The sequence below is a fragment of the Fulmarus glacialis genome, unplaced genomic scaffold (assembly GCF_000690835.1).
Source record: "Fulmarus glacialis isolate BGI_N327 unplaced genomic scaffold, ASM69083v1 scaffold2456, whole genome shotgun sequence".
In the NCBI taxonomy this organism is placed as follows: domain Eukaryota; kingdom Metazoa; phylum Chordata; class Aves; order Procellariiformes; family Procellariidae; genus Fulmarus; species Fulmarus glacialis.
The window spans coordinates 1-14,538 of NW_009217296.1; the positions used below are offsets into that span (position 1 = coordinate 1).

A 14,538-nucleotide genomic window follows, 5' to 3' on the forward strand; every position below is an offset into this window, starting at 1 on the left:
ATATATATAAAAAAATAAAATATGCACTGAAGCAACATTCACAAATACCCAGTTGTCTCAATTGTCTGTGTGTACAGTATAGTACATATATACATTCACTGTGACACAGGACATCTCCATAATTATACCTTCACGGGTGCTTTGGGCTGCCTGGTTAACTTCAGTGCCTGTGAACAGCAAACAAAACAGTCACTTTTTTGTATTCTTAAAAGACAACCAACAACACAAGACAAGATTTTTATTTATAAGGGGCAACAAAATGCTGCATGTACTTCTGGGAGGCTGAGTGAGGAGTCAGCATGCAGCTGACAGGCCACTCTGGGGTTTGTGATGATGTTTTTATCCCTGATAGCCCATCACAACCTCCTTATATACAGATAGCCTTAACAGAGGAACCACAAGGAATATGGCTACAGTGCTAGTGGAAGGAAGTGGAGGTGGGTCTCAGATGTCTTTTAGAAAGCAACTATTTGGACCTCACTCAAACCACTTGTGGCACAGATACAAGAGCTTCCGACCCACTTAGGGAAATTCCTGCCAACACCTTTGTGTTCCCTGGCCTCCTTCCATATGGCTCGAAGCCTGCTCAGAGTATAGTCACTGCTGCAGTGGTGGATGTCACACACCTCTGATGTTTATACCTTCGTTTCTGAGAAAAGGGAAGAATAAGCCAAAGTCCATCAGTCCAGAGGTGATTTATGCCAGGGGACACCTGACGTCTTTGTAGCTCTAGTCTACTCTTACTGAGGAGGAGAGAAACCACATGCCTTTATTTGATCGCAGGGTCCAGCTCTGTGTTTCCCACAGGGTTGGCCAACTATGGTAGCTGAACTATTTATTCAGTGTGTGACAGAAGTTCAACTCAAATTATAGGTGATCGTGCTTCTAGTTTGTCAGGAAGCAGCCTCTTTAACTTAGGAGGCAAATGTGACAGGCTTAAAAGGCGTTAGGTTTTCAGCTGCTCCTGTATACCGATGTGGTTCACTGTGGAAGATGCCTGTTGTTGGTGTGCTCTGCAACAAAAAAGCTCAGTGCTTTGTTGTGCAGGACGAATCGGCCTGAATGAGAGGAAAATTTGGGAAATTTGCAAATTCCTGAAATTTAGAACCTTGTTTTCCTTAGCCTTTTGGGTGAAGTGCCCTGACAGACTGGCATTTGCCTGTTGAGTGAGAGACTTATCATTTCCGGAGGGTTGGCTAAACAAGCAATTTTCAGTCTGAGAGATGTCTGATGGGTCTTCTTATTGTAGATATTAACCTTTAATATTGTACATTTAAAGCTTGTAAGCACTGCTTGAAAAACGCTCCAGCACAAATGTAAACCCTTAAAAAAACCCAAACCTTTAAAAATAAATAGGCTATATTCCCTTCAGAAACACCAGCTTTCAGAAACACCAGCATCTAACTATTGTTAAATCTAGCCGTTTGAGATTAGTCTTTTCGATATTATTCAGCAAGAGACTTTGGAGAGAGACATCATTCCACATTTTGTTTGGGGAAACAATTTTTTAACTTTGTAGTTTGGCAGATTCTGCTGCCATATTTACAAACTAGAAATACCTTAGTGTAGATGAACCTCTAAATATTTAAATTCAATTTCATACAACCAGATCACATGTACTATCATAATTAAGTAAGAATGTCACTGCAGTTGACTGGATAACTGTCTCCCCCTGCAAGAGAGATGCCAAAATGAAGCCAAGGTGTTTATAGAAAATAAACATCAAGGGTGATGATGACATGTTTATTTTCAAAGTGGGAGACCATTATCCAGTCACAACATTCACTTCTATTATACTTATTATAACTATACCAGACCCAACCTCATTGATTTTTTTCAAAGAGTAATTAAAATAACATTTGTGAATAATACAGAAGACCAACTGAAGTAACTGCTGTAACAGAACAACAATCCCCCAAAGTGGTTCTACGGTAGCATTACAGTCTGATTAGCACAGGAGGTTTATTTGATGCTTAATGAATAAGAAAATAGTGCTGGTGAACTGTAAATCTCTCAGTACTGGTTGACTTTTCTGATGCCTTGTTTAAAGGCTGTGTTAACTTGCAGCAACTGACAGCAGCCCCTAAAAGCCATTACCACCCCTAAGGATCAGGGAGGTCTGGATGAGCTCCAGCCCCACTCCTGTCTTGGCAGCAGAGAGCAGTTAGATGCTGAAGAGAAGCCAGCATTGCACGTATCGCTCTGTCACCAGTAGTGTCAACTTTAGGCTATCTTTCTGCAGGAATAGCATGGAATTTTCTTTACACAACCTGTAATGTCTCCTGATTAATTTCTGATTTAAAAAATCATGACTTTCAGACTGATGTAGAAATGACATAGGATTCTCAAATTTCCATTTTCGGATGCTAAGATAAGTATATCTTAACAAGGTCTGATTTCTGGACTCAGTTCCTGAAAATTGAGAGTTTTCCTGGTTTTTACAATTCAGGTAACCAAAAGTGGAGCCACATAAAAATCACTGATTTGGGGAATTTTAGCATTCAAGTTAGCAAGGTGACTTTAGTGGAGTGAAGCTAGTAAAATGGCAGCCTGTTGGGTTTTGCTGAAAATTGGAAACATGGAAGTTATCAAAAAAAATTTCTCCACTGACAAGTGGAGAATGCAGGGTACTGGTGGCACTGGGCTGCCCACAGTTGGTCTCAACCTTCACCTAAAATGGCTGTCAAAGACTGCTCAGTTGCCACAGCTTCTTGATCCTTTTTATCTCAGAATATTAAAGCCAGCATTAAAATCAGTTGCATGGACTAGCTTTCTGTGAGGTGGTTACTACTGTTCTGAGAACTTGGCTAAAACCATTGCAAGTATTTCGTATAGATCACAGAATGGCTGTCAGATGTCAATAGCTTCAATTTGTACTGAAATAAGCATAATTTGAATCAGTGATGTCGATGCAAAAACCTCTAGGTTATAGTCTATAATCCTACAAGCTATCCCATGCCATAATTTTGGCATGAAATGTGATGCACCAGACTCCTGTAGACTTCTTGCTAAAGGGTGACCCAAGTAGAAAAAAAAATAAATTGAGAAGTTTTCATCCTGCTTCAATTCAATTCAGAAAGTGCCCTCATTTTACCTGATTCCCCCAGCTCCCATGCCAGTGGACAGATCTTTGTCACTTCTCCATAAGGGAGATCCAAAGCTGTGATTATTAGCTGAAGATGGAGCCATTCTTATTGGGCATAATCTGAAGTAATAATTTGAATGAATTCATAATTTAAAAGAATTCATGATTTGAACTAACTGTAGAGGTCTAACTTCAAGATTTGAACCTTTTCAGAGCCAAGGAGGATAAAGTTCAGCATTTTTAATTTGATCCTACTGTGACTATCACTGTCATAAAGGAAGTAAAGAAACAGAGAAATCCCTACCATGGGATCTCCAACAAGAAATCTGAGGAATTTAAGACGTATTTAGGTATTTTTTTCCTCATAGCACACTTTCCATTATAAATCAAGACCAGAAATTCTTACCTTTTGCCTAGAAACCATCCAAGATTTTATTGTTGGTACCAACAGACTGCCAAGAAGAATCTGAGCAGGATGATAGATGAGTAAGGGAACGGAAATTAAGGACAGGTGCTCATAACCCGCGAATACTATTTTCAGCATTGGAATCCCTGCAGGCAGAAGAAGAGGAGAAAGACTCTCAGCTCAGACTTTGAGCAAAGCATTTTATGTTGCATTGATATTTCACCAAAAAACCAAACAAACCAAAAGAAACAAAATGAAGACTCAGAAGTTTTACACAAAAAAAACCAACCCAAACAAACCAGCAAGAACATGAACAAAAAAAAAAAACACGTCAGAGAAAGTTCTGTGGCAGAAAGGAGGGAGTAGGGGAATGCCATAAAAGATCTTTTCTAATTGTGCTAATAGCTGTCAAACTCCAAAAAGAAGACTTGATATAAAATACATTCTGCTATAGCATGACTTGGTTGCTGAGCATAGGTCTTTACCGCGTATTTACTACTTCCTCTCACTGTGCTCTCTTTCATGTTTTCATGATTGTCCTCCATCCAACCTGCCCAACTCCTTTCTTCAGTCTGTTCACCACTGGAGGAGGGTTGCGTTTTCCTGGCATACTCCCTGCCAGTTGGTGAGTACCCAAATGACAGCCTTCCCTGCTTTGACTGATTCATGTAGTCAAGGTAGACAGTCAAGTACCCTGCAGGTGAGCGCTTACGTGTTAGAGAACAAAACTCTCTGCTCTACCTGTATGTTTCAGAAGAGCTACAGCATGCAAGAGAAAAGGTTTAGTGAACTGAGTGAGCAGTACGAAGTGGTCACGCCTCTGAAGAGTTAGGGAGCAGCTGGAGGACAGAAATTGCTAGATGCTGGAAGAAGTGAGCTTTAAGAGCTAGACATGGGCCATTTTTCCTAAGAGCTTGAATTTGCACTCAACAGTCCTAATTCTATTAGATATCTCCATGCATAATCTTCCCACTTGATGATGTGATATGTAAAATTAAATTTGATTTACTTTTGCAGTAATGAAACCGATTATGTTTACTTTGAATGTTATTGTTCAAAATTATCTGTTTAAATCTTGGAACTTTGCTACCATGCTCCACAAAGCATAGGTGTGGGCAAAACTTGCAACCATCTCTGTCTTGCTTGACCAGACATTTGCACAGCCACCACCAAAAGCAGCTGCGATTCCTCAGGAGCCCCCTGAGAACCTTACTTTCCCCCTCATCTTAAATGTCATTCTAGGAATCTTCCGCCAGTATCAACTTTGCAGCGAAGCAGACTATACAGTTTTCACAGAGCTCATCTGTCTATCTCCTTTCTTAGTGATGACAAAAAGCTGAGCATTGTGCCACATGCCCTCTGTTCCCCCATTAATAGATGTTTCAGATCAGCCAAAGTTGCTATGTTTACATAAACTTTGTCTATGTCTTGGATAAATTCCTGTTCTCAGCACTCTTACAGGTTTCCCGTAATAAAAGTTGCCTCCTCCCTATGTGAGGAAACAGCTTATTTGTTGAATATTTATGCTCCACCAGTGCCCCATTATTGCTGACATATGTCAAGGCTTGCTGAAATCTTCATGATGTTTTCACGGCACCATTTCTTGTAATTATTTTGATTAGCTTCATCACATTACACCACTAACAATCTCATCCCCATCCTAGTAGCCTCTACTAATGTGGATATTTCCAGGGAAAGATTAAATCAAATAAATAAAGGTTTGCATGCTGAATTTCAATATTATAATTACCTTCAAAACAACATCATGGACCTATCACACAATAGGGCTGCTTATTGTTAACACTAATTTCTGGGGCTTGGGAATAGACAGTATTTGGATGGAAATTAAATGGGCATTTGCATTATATTAAGGAGTGTAATTTACTTCAAATGCCCATCATATTGTTTTTGGAAACATCTAAAGGTTTTATTGCCTGTTTCCAAGTCTCAGCTTGACCCTTGTGGGTCCTTTTCTGTTCTCTAACCACAGAAATATAAACTAGAGTCCCACGCTATAAACATGCTATATTTATGTTCGTAAGACACATAACACCTGGTGTTTTGGTAGTGCAATTTCATCCATAGATCCAAAAACACTTTAGTAAGCTGAACAGGACTCCTACAGAGAATCAGAGAACACTAAAATGACTAGCCTAAGATCACACAGAAAACTAACGGCAGAGATGTGAACAGAATGGATCCAAAGTGACTGAGACATGCTTTAAATTCCTGTACGATTTCTGAACTGAAGGAAAAGATGAGAAATTCCAGCCTAAAAGGTAAATTCTCTAGAGGAAAGCTATTTCAGTAAACTAGGAAAAGAAAATTAAAGTTGTCAAATATAAATACAAAATACTATAATTAGTGTGACAGTGTAATTAGATCACTGAGTGGAAAGAGGTTCTTAATTCACAGCTTGTTTAAATACATGTCACAACAATAGGTTCCTGTAAGCCACTAATGTGCAATTAAAATTCCTGTTATTTACCAGGAAAAACTAACTGGTGAAAACAAGAAATAATAATAATTTTTTGCAGGTAAGCATTTGTTTAATGGAAAGAAAAAGCCCTGTTGCCTTTTTATGCACTTTCTGATTTTTATAATTCCAACTTTGCCAGTATGCAACCCTCCCAGAAAATATTTCATGACAGATACAGTCACAAATGCCTGTGTCAGTAATATTACCACAAAGCCAAACAAAACAGCATGGGTTTTATTTATTTTTAAAAATGTTGTCTGAACTTTTTCGTAGCAATACATAGTAACTGCAAGCATCAGTATGACTGCTAATGTTTTCCAAATACATAAAACTCATGCAAATTTCTAATTAGGAAAAACATATTTTAATAGTTACTTTTCTGTCTCTTAAAAAAATTAAATAACTGTGTGTGTATATATATATAAAAAACCACTTAAAAAAAAAAGAATACACACAAACAAAATGAAAACTAAATCTCAGCCAAAGGAAGAAAAATGACGTTATAATGCCTGGGCTGATACTGTATGCTGTATCTTAGCCTGTAATGCATTTTCAAGATGAGATTATGAACTAGCACTAAGAGAAGCTGTAACAGAAACACTGACTGAAACAGTAGTGACATGAACAGGTGCTGCTATAACAAAACTAATAAACTGAGTGAGATGAGTTTAAATCTTTCAGATAGATAGCAAGGAATGAAGGTGCTAAGCAAAATGGATATGGTTATCTTTATTTTGGGCTGTCCACTCCTCTTTTCCTCATCTTTTATAAGCATATTGCTTCCAGTGCTAATGGAGTATGATAGCTACACTAAGCCTAAGATAAATAAAATTTTGCACAGGATTGAATCACATATATTAAAACCCAGACCACTACCTTAGTCTTAAGTTTCCTCAAAGTACACAGTAGCTCCTCCTTCCCCCTGCCCCCAAATATTGCTAGGGTATTTATTTGCCATCTGGAGCATTAAGGCTGCATTCACGCATATAAAGAATAATGCCTGTAAGAATTTTTCGTTTTGTTTTTACAGAGCCATTAATCATGCTTATCTGCATTTCAGGGTAATTGGACTGATTTCTATGGGTCTTCATCCTGATTGACACTGAGGAGGAACACTAGCATTATCAGTTTATATACAATCTTTTCGTTAAGTTTTAAGACTGCTGTCATGGTCTGAAAGCTCATGCCACAAACATCCATTCCTGTTGCTGCGGTTTATGAAGTTACAGGCTTCCAGCAGCTTGGTTCAACTCCTCTGCCAAAGACCCTCACTCACTATGTATCACGAGAACTGAATGACAAAGTGCTCCTCTGTGGTTTGGTGCCAACTTGGGCAGCTTTGCTCAAAGTAGGAGCGTAACAAGCTCTTGAGTCGCCAAAACCTTTTAAAAAGCCTTATTGCATGAATGTGTGTCCAATTCCTGGATCAGAGCTGACCAAACACTGTGACAGACCCAAGTCAGGGTTGTATCCCATTCTCCTCCTAAGAAAGAGGAAATGTTGTACCAAACTGGGTGAGAAAACAGCATCTCACCTGACCAGGACTACAGAGAGCTGTAGCAGAATGGAGGAAGCACTGAGATCATCCCACAGATATCCCTTACAAACAAGATCATTGGTATTCCCAGCTTTTTACCCTGAATTTCCCTCTTCTCCTGTTTTTGGTTATGTTTCTCCTACCAGTGCTCCCCCGTGTTCCCATCTCTCCTCCTTGCTCTTTGGCACCAGTATTCAGAGGCTCTTTTTCTTTTTCTGTTTGTATTTTCTCCCTTCCTCTTTCCTCCTCTTCTCCACTCCCATGCTTCTAGCCAGCTTGGCTGTGCTTCCCAAGACCTTTGATTCTGCCCACTTGCAGCAGTGTAAATTTTGGGTACTTCCACTAAAATCACTAAGCTCCACTAAGTGCAGTGGGCACTAGAATCACCACTGCAACTGAGAGAAGTGAGTTAGGCCTGTGATGCAGAGTGCATTTCATTTTTCTCCCTGTTTGTGTCCTCAACTCAGCCCATTTCATGTAAGAACTTTTGAAACCTGAGGAAGAGCTAGCAAGAGAAAAGCCCTTTACCTGTGACCTTCAACAACGGCAAGGAAGACTGAGAGGACTGCTCTTACAATCTGGTATAGGAAAGTCCTGTTTGCTCTCCATTGCTCCAGGGTATCCCAGTTAGGCTCCAAGGCTGTGGTTTATCAGCCCTGGTCAAAGGCCACTGTTTCTCTAGTAGCCTGCGCAACTGAAGGCTATTTATCCTTCCTCCAGCTTTGCACCCAGTATAACCTCCATGTCCTCCCCTTTCCCTTTTGCCACTTTCACATTTTGTAGTCACCTTCTTAAAAGGCCCATGAAAATATTATGCTGCACTTCACTACATTTAGTTAACTGTAAAATAATAATAATAAAAAAATCCTAAAAGATTTGAAAGTATTTTTAAGAAAATTTAAATATAGGACTCTCTTCATCTAGCTATCACTGCAGTAATATAAATGAAGCAAATTAATTTTAATGCTCCAAGGTACTGATTCTGTGTCACTGTCACTGACAGGATCCAACTAGACTTTATGAGATGGCATTTGACTTTATGGAAGTAAGCACTATGCACGCATTTACAATTTTACAGGGACTTTAAGCTGTCATGCTGAAAAATGTTTATAAAACATTAATCAAAAAATGCCTCTTTAATACAATGCATTGTCTGAAAGATGTTAGAAGGCACACATTGTAAATGGATTCTTTTTCTGACTAAAGTAATTTCTACCAAAAGCCTTTCCCCACTGCTATACAAGTACACAGTGTGGAGAGATAAAGAGCACTTTCTCAGCACATTACTACCTGATCCAAACACTTGGGAAATCACTAATGTACAGCATGCCATATTTCCATGTCACACATGACACATTTGTCTAAAATTACCCAACAGAGTTTGACATTGCAGCATATTCCATAGCAGAGCTTTCAACTGACATCTGCCAAGAAAGAACTTCAAGTAGGAGCTTTCTTCTTCTAACAAGCAAGTAAGAGTTTTCTTTTATCCTATACCCATGATGGAAGTGATAAAACAATAAGTACTGGAAATCACATTTTTTTTTTCTATTTTAATATGTTTATTTTATGCTCGCTGAATGTGTAAGCTCCCCTCAAAGCACTGTTTCATCATTTGCTGTTTTCTATCACATTGCAATGGGTTCAGAGAACTTAATAGAACATTTCTATTACCACCGAAACATAGGCCATTATCTCTCACACCCAAAGCAGAATTATTGCTAGATGCTCTACTTACATACTTGACTGTATAGGTTTTTCCCCTTCACTGTCTTCATAACAAACAATTTATCCTAAAACTTTATTGCGTACATTACTGAAACACATTCCAAATCACAAAACGCTGCAGCATTTCTTCTTAGGAAAAAAAATCGGTGCAAAACAAAGAGGTCACCACTAGGGCTACGGAACCACCAGGCATTCAGGAATCAGAACAACTCTCACAAAGAGGCAGTGGAAATACTTTGAAGAAAAGCCTTAGCCTGTTGATTTTCAGTTCTTCCTTCTACTCATCCATACATTTTAGAATTCGCAATTGCCATAATCTTCAAGTGCAATATACAAAATGAATCAAGTGTATGACAGTAGCTTCTCTGACACTCTCCATGCTACTCTCTTTCTGAAGGATCCTCTCAGGGGTTGATGTGAAGGGAACGTTAGTAGGCCAAATAGCTATTTCTTTTTTTCAACTGAGTAAAGGCCTGTAAAGAGGGGCATATATTACATTAAACCCCTATTAAGCTGCCAGAGCAGGGGGTTTCTAAGCTTATCCCTGCAGACGGTGCCAAATGATCACCTGAAATTTTACTGCCAAGTTTCAGAATAGTATTGCATGTGGCCCAGTGACTGCATGGTGGGCAAGGGGGGGTTTGCTGTTTCTTCCCAGGCAAATCACATTGCTATGGTTAGTTTTGAGGAGACAGTAGTTTATATACTATGCCTATCCTCAGTGAAGGCTAGCCAGGGATAGAAGATGTTTCCTGCCCTTGTTCAGACGCTGTTATGACATACTGAGATCACGATAGGAGAAGATGCTTTTGACAAATTAACTGGTTAAGGATTCTTTTTCCTATATCCATGCCCTCTTCAGAGCGTGCACTGAACTCAAGTTAAATGCTCTTCCCTCAGGACCAGTTTCTTTCAGGTATGGAAATAGCTGAATGGTATCTGACAACCCATAACAATACAAATATTCACTTGCCACTGAGTATTCCCATTTCAGCTGAAGAAAGCACCTTCCAATTTAATATGAAATCGTATTACATTGGAGGGAGAACAGATTACTTGAAGCCGAGCCTAGAACAGGCAGCCAAGCTCTTCCCCAGGTGAAAAATTCCTCAGAGGAAAATTTGGTAGTTCTTTTCCAGCCCCGCTCCAGCTGTAACTCTGAGATTTCTTTTGCTCTTAGCCCTAACCAAGAGATCCTAGACCTTAAGGTCATTTTGTACTCTGCAAAGGAATCAAGGCTGAGAGAAGCAATAGACAACCTTTGCTACTCTCTTGTCCAGAAGAAAGTAACAGTGTCAAGGTAAGATTCCATCCACAGTGGCTAGGCAATGGTTTACAACAGTACAATGGTTTGTGGCACTTTTGGTTCAACCACACCTTGGTGACAAAGCCTAGTGTTACCATGGAAATCTGACTTTTTCCAGTAGGCATAAAGAGATCATCCATCAGCACAACCACAACTGCCTCCAGGTGATATGACACTTGATCTCTGATTGGGAAGGCTCTGCAGTGTTTGTAGCAGTTGAGACTACATTCCCCTTGCCTTTTTGCCCACATACATGCTGTATGAAGACTTGTGCTCAAAATATTTTCAGGGAAAAAAGACAATTTTTTCAGTATGTTTTCATATTTCAGGTCAGTGGTAAGTGTAATGGAAAGCAAAAAACAGGCTCACAAAGTGGTAAAAACAAACATCTGAGGGGGAGGTTTTACAAGGGACTGGTGAGATGTTAAGGGAGTCTGGAATAGCTACAGGGGAAAACTGCAAAATGGAGGGCTATCCTAGTTCAGTTTGGAGGTCTGAGTGGACCCTAATCTTCAAAAACTTTCACTTTCATCCCTCTCCTTGGGAAAGAACAATGATTTACCAGAATATTCAACAAGCCCTCGCATTACATTACATGACTTACCTCTTTCAGAGGACTAGAATTATTGGGAAGGCTCTGTACTGAATCAGAACGATGTGGTCACATATTGGCCATATAGTTATGCTAGGATGCAAGAATTTCGCTGAGACCCACACTATGTTGTAAGAGACTGGACTGGTCTAATATTTAAGTAAAGAAGGAGAAGGACGAAGAGAAATGAATGAAAAATAAGATATTTCTTTTTCCATAACTCTAACAAGAATAAAAAAGAAGAAAACCTAATATGCTTTCAATGCTTTTACGAATTCTTGTTCTTCAGGTAACTGGCTCACTATACTCGTCACAGAAATCAGTAATTTAAGTGCAATATAAGTACAATTACTAGGAAACAACACATCTTGATACTACCAAAGTTTTAAGTAAATAAAAATGTAAAAGCTGGGTGGAAGAGAAAAAACCAGTTTGTCTATTTCTGGGTTTTCAATGGGTGCCTTCAGATTGGAAGTGATGTTTAAATGAACAACATAGGCAATCCTACCAGCTGCTAACAATGAAACATTTAACACCAACAACTGAAGACTAGTGCCTTAGACTCCAAAACACCTCCACCTGTCTGACAATATGGTAGTAGTAATTAGCTAACAAGGAATTCAACACCGAATTGAACCACTGTAAGCCATATTTTAAATGTGACTTATCCTTGATTTGGCACCACAATGCATAGCAACATCGTAAGCTGATCCTCGCACTCCAGTGCTTTTTTTATTGCTTGAGTATCAGTTCACTCTTCATACACCTAACATACTCAAGGCACAGGGTAAATTCTTCCTTGTAATTCACTAGCAATATCTAAGCTATGAGGTTTAAACAAACGGAATTTAAATACTTCCTTCCCTTCTCTATAATTCTTGTAGCCAACACTTTTTGAGGGTTTAATAGGTTAGTCCTACTAACGAAAGGAATTCTGGACAAAGAGATTGACAAATGTTCTAAAAACATGAAGCTGAGATTTGATTAATTTGATTATTTCCGCGAACATTACTGCCCTTTCCCATTGAAAAGTCTAAGATTTCTCAGCATTAAAGTTTTGATTATGTGGATTTTATTTACACATATTATTAAAAGAGCCATTATAAATATGTTTTATAGTTGTTCTTATTATATTTGTAAACACAAGCAGAAAAGGATTATGCTCCAAACTGTTTCATACTATCTTTTAATTAAATTTTTTTAAAGCTTTTTTTCTCCTGAAACCTTGATGCAAAGGAAAACATGCTACACAAATTCATTATAAATGGTAAAACAAGAAAACACTTCTTTTCATAAAGAACACAAAAAATTTTAGGAATACTAGCATAATTTTTCCTTTAATTCTCTCTTCATCTGATTCCTGTGGCCAAGAAAAGAAGATATAAGGCCAGAAAAGCCTTAATGCTCCAGTCATTTGGGAAGGCATTTTGAGGAAACAGCTCACTGCCTAGAAATACTGAGGGATACTATTTCCTATTCTAAAACTCTATGGACTAGGGTTATGTGCTTACAGTGGTCATGGCAGCTTTTAGAGGAAGATCCCTCTTCCAGATTCCCCAGACTATCCTGTAATAAGAGATTTCTAAATTTTGCTGCTGCTGTTGATTTTTCACACCTTTGCACCCACCATTTTAGAAGTGTCTCGAGTCAGCAGCTCAGACTGGCTGCCAGAAGGTGCACTGAGAGCAGCAAATGTAGATGCAACTCTCTCGGGGAGAGTCAACATCATCTTCAATACTCGCCAGCTTTAGTATGGGTGACACTTGTAGCCTCTGCCAGCTTGAGGTAAAAAAAAAAATCTTGAGTCATGTCCAAACGTGGATCTTCCCAGGGGTAACCTGTCAGCTGTCTGCTGAATATAATGTAGTTTCTTAAAGTAGATAAATTAACTTTAACTGTTTTTCGTGGGGAGGGAGGGCTCTTGTGTCATTATCATTTTACAGATGGATATGTGTGTTTATTTTTTTTTTATTATTATAAAGAGGTATGAGCTTGCTGTCATTAAAAACCTGCAATCTGGTTTTTAGTGTCTGATCCAATTAAGTGTACATCTGGGAAGACACACAACCAAATAAATAATTGGAGAGGTGCAACTCTGAAATGACAATTGTTATTCATCGATCTCTTTCTGCAAGTTGAGATTGAGAGATGTAAACTTCAAGTGAATGAGATCTCCTGGGTGAGATTCTTCAGTTCAAACACAGTAAACAACTGTTGTCCTCTGATGCACATTTTAGTACTGCTGGAGGCAAACTTTCTAAATATTAATAAAAAACCTACTACTGGCGGAGTGTACAGATGAAAAGAAAGCCCTGGGAGCTGGTACAGAATTTCTTGCCACATTCTAAGTCTAATCAAAGAAACATACATTTCAGGTCAGAAAGGAAAGGAGATTCCCTAATTTACTCTAGTATTTCCCCTTCTGGAATCACAGAGAGGTCAAAATTGAGTAAACGGCAACAGATTAGACATGCTATATTGTGAATCTTGTGATTAAAAAAACAAGGGAGAGAGAGGCACTCTGTGTCCAAAAGCCACTATAACTCACTGGACTATGCCGTTTCCTACTTTCAGGTTGGCCTGCCAGCACATTTCCTTCCTGAAAGTATAGCCCCTAGGGATGCTCTGGTCTGAAGAAGACAAACGGGGTGCTTGCCCAGCCATGTATACAAGTAGCAAGGGAAAATAAAAAAGAGATGCTCTGGCATAGACTACCCCAGCGACCACAGCCTAATCAAAACTGTCAGTTTGACTTCTTGTGGAGATAACTCCTTCAAGTGAGTGGTGGCCTTAGTATTATAGAAATGCTCACACTTGCAAAATGGCATCTCACCTTGGGTGGACTTGTCTGTGCAAGCAGGAAACATTCATACTATTCCGAATTACAGAAATCTTCAGTCTATATTTGGTTTTGCTAATATTCTGATATGGCAGCTGTACTGGAAATAGCAGCATTTCCCAGACATTCTTTGGGGTCTACTGACAAAGAAGACAAGCCGATTACATGGTAATAACCTGACTGATTGTTTGCTAAGAACCAAACATTGGTTCTAGGAGACTGCCAAGCTAGGAAAGGCGATCCACCTGCCCTCAAGCTGGGATACAAAAAAAGATGCTAACATAAGAGAAGTGCAGTAGATCCAGGTGCTTCTGCTCTCCCCGCTATCATCTCATGTAACATGAATCCCTCAGTTCTTATTTTCCAGAGACAAAGAGAGGACAAAGAGAAGGGGAATCACAGAGCAGAGGAAAAAGCCCAGCCAATCACTTGCTGCTCCTTCCAAGCAAATGCTGGGCAAAGACTGAAGAGATGAGAAAAACTTTTCATTTTGGCCCAAAGAATCATAGTATCAAAACTCATTAAAGGTTCTAGCAGCCACTAAGCCCCCTGGGATCTCAGAAGCA

At 39.1% G+C, this 14,538-nt stretch overlaps 1 protein-coding gene across 1 annotated transcript in view; it reads right to left on the bottom strand.

Annotated features, from left to right (window-relative positions):
* The window catches only part of LOC104078091 (sodium/bile acid cotransporter 7), a gene marked incomplete at its 5' end in the record, with an annotated part of 25,392 nt that continues 10,854 nt past the window's right edge, over positions 1-14,538 (bottom strand). Inside the window, 2 exons of the mRNA XM_009579601.1 lie at positions 1-167; positions 3,492-3,637. Coding sequence (XP_009577896.1) covers positions 123-167; positions 3,492-3,637 — 191 coding nt within the window. The remainder of the gene's footprint in view (positions 168-3,491; positions 3,638-14,538) is intronic.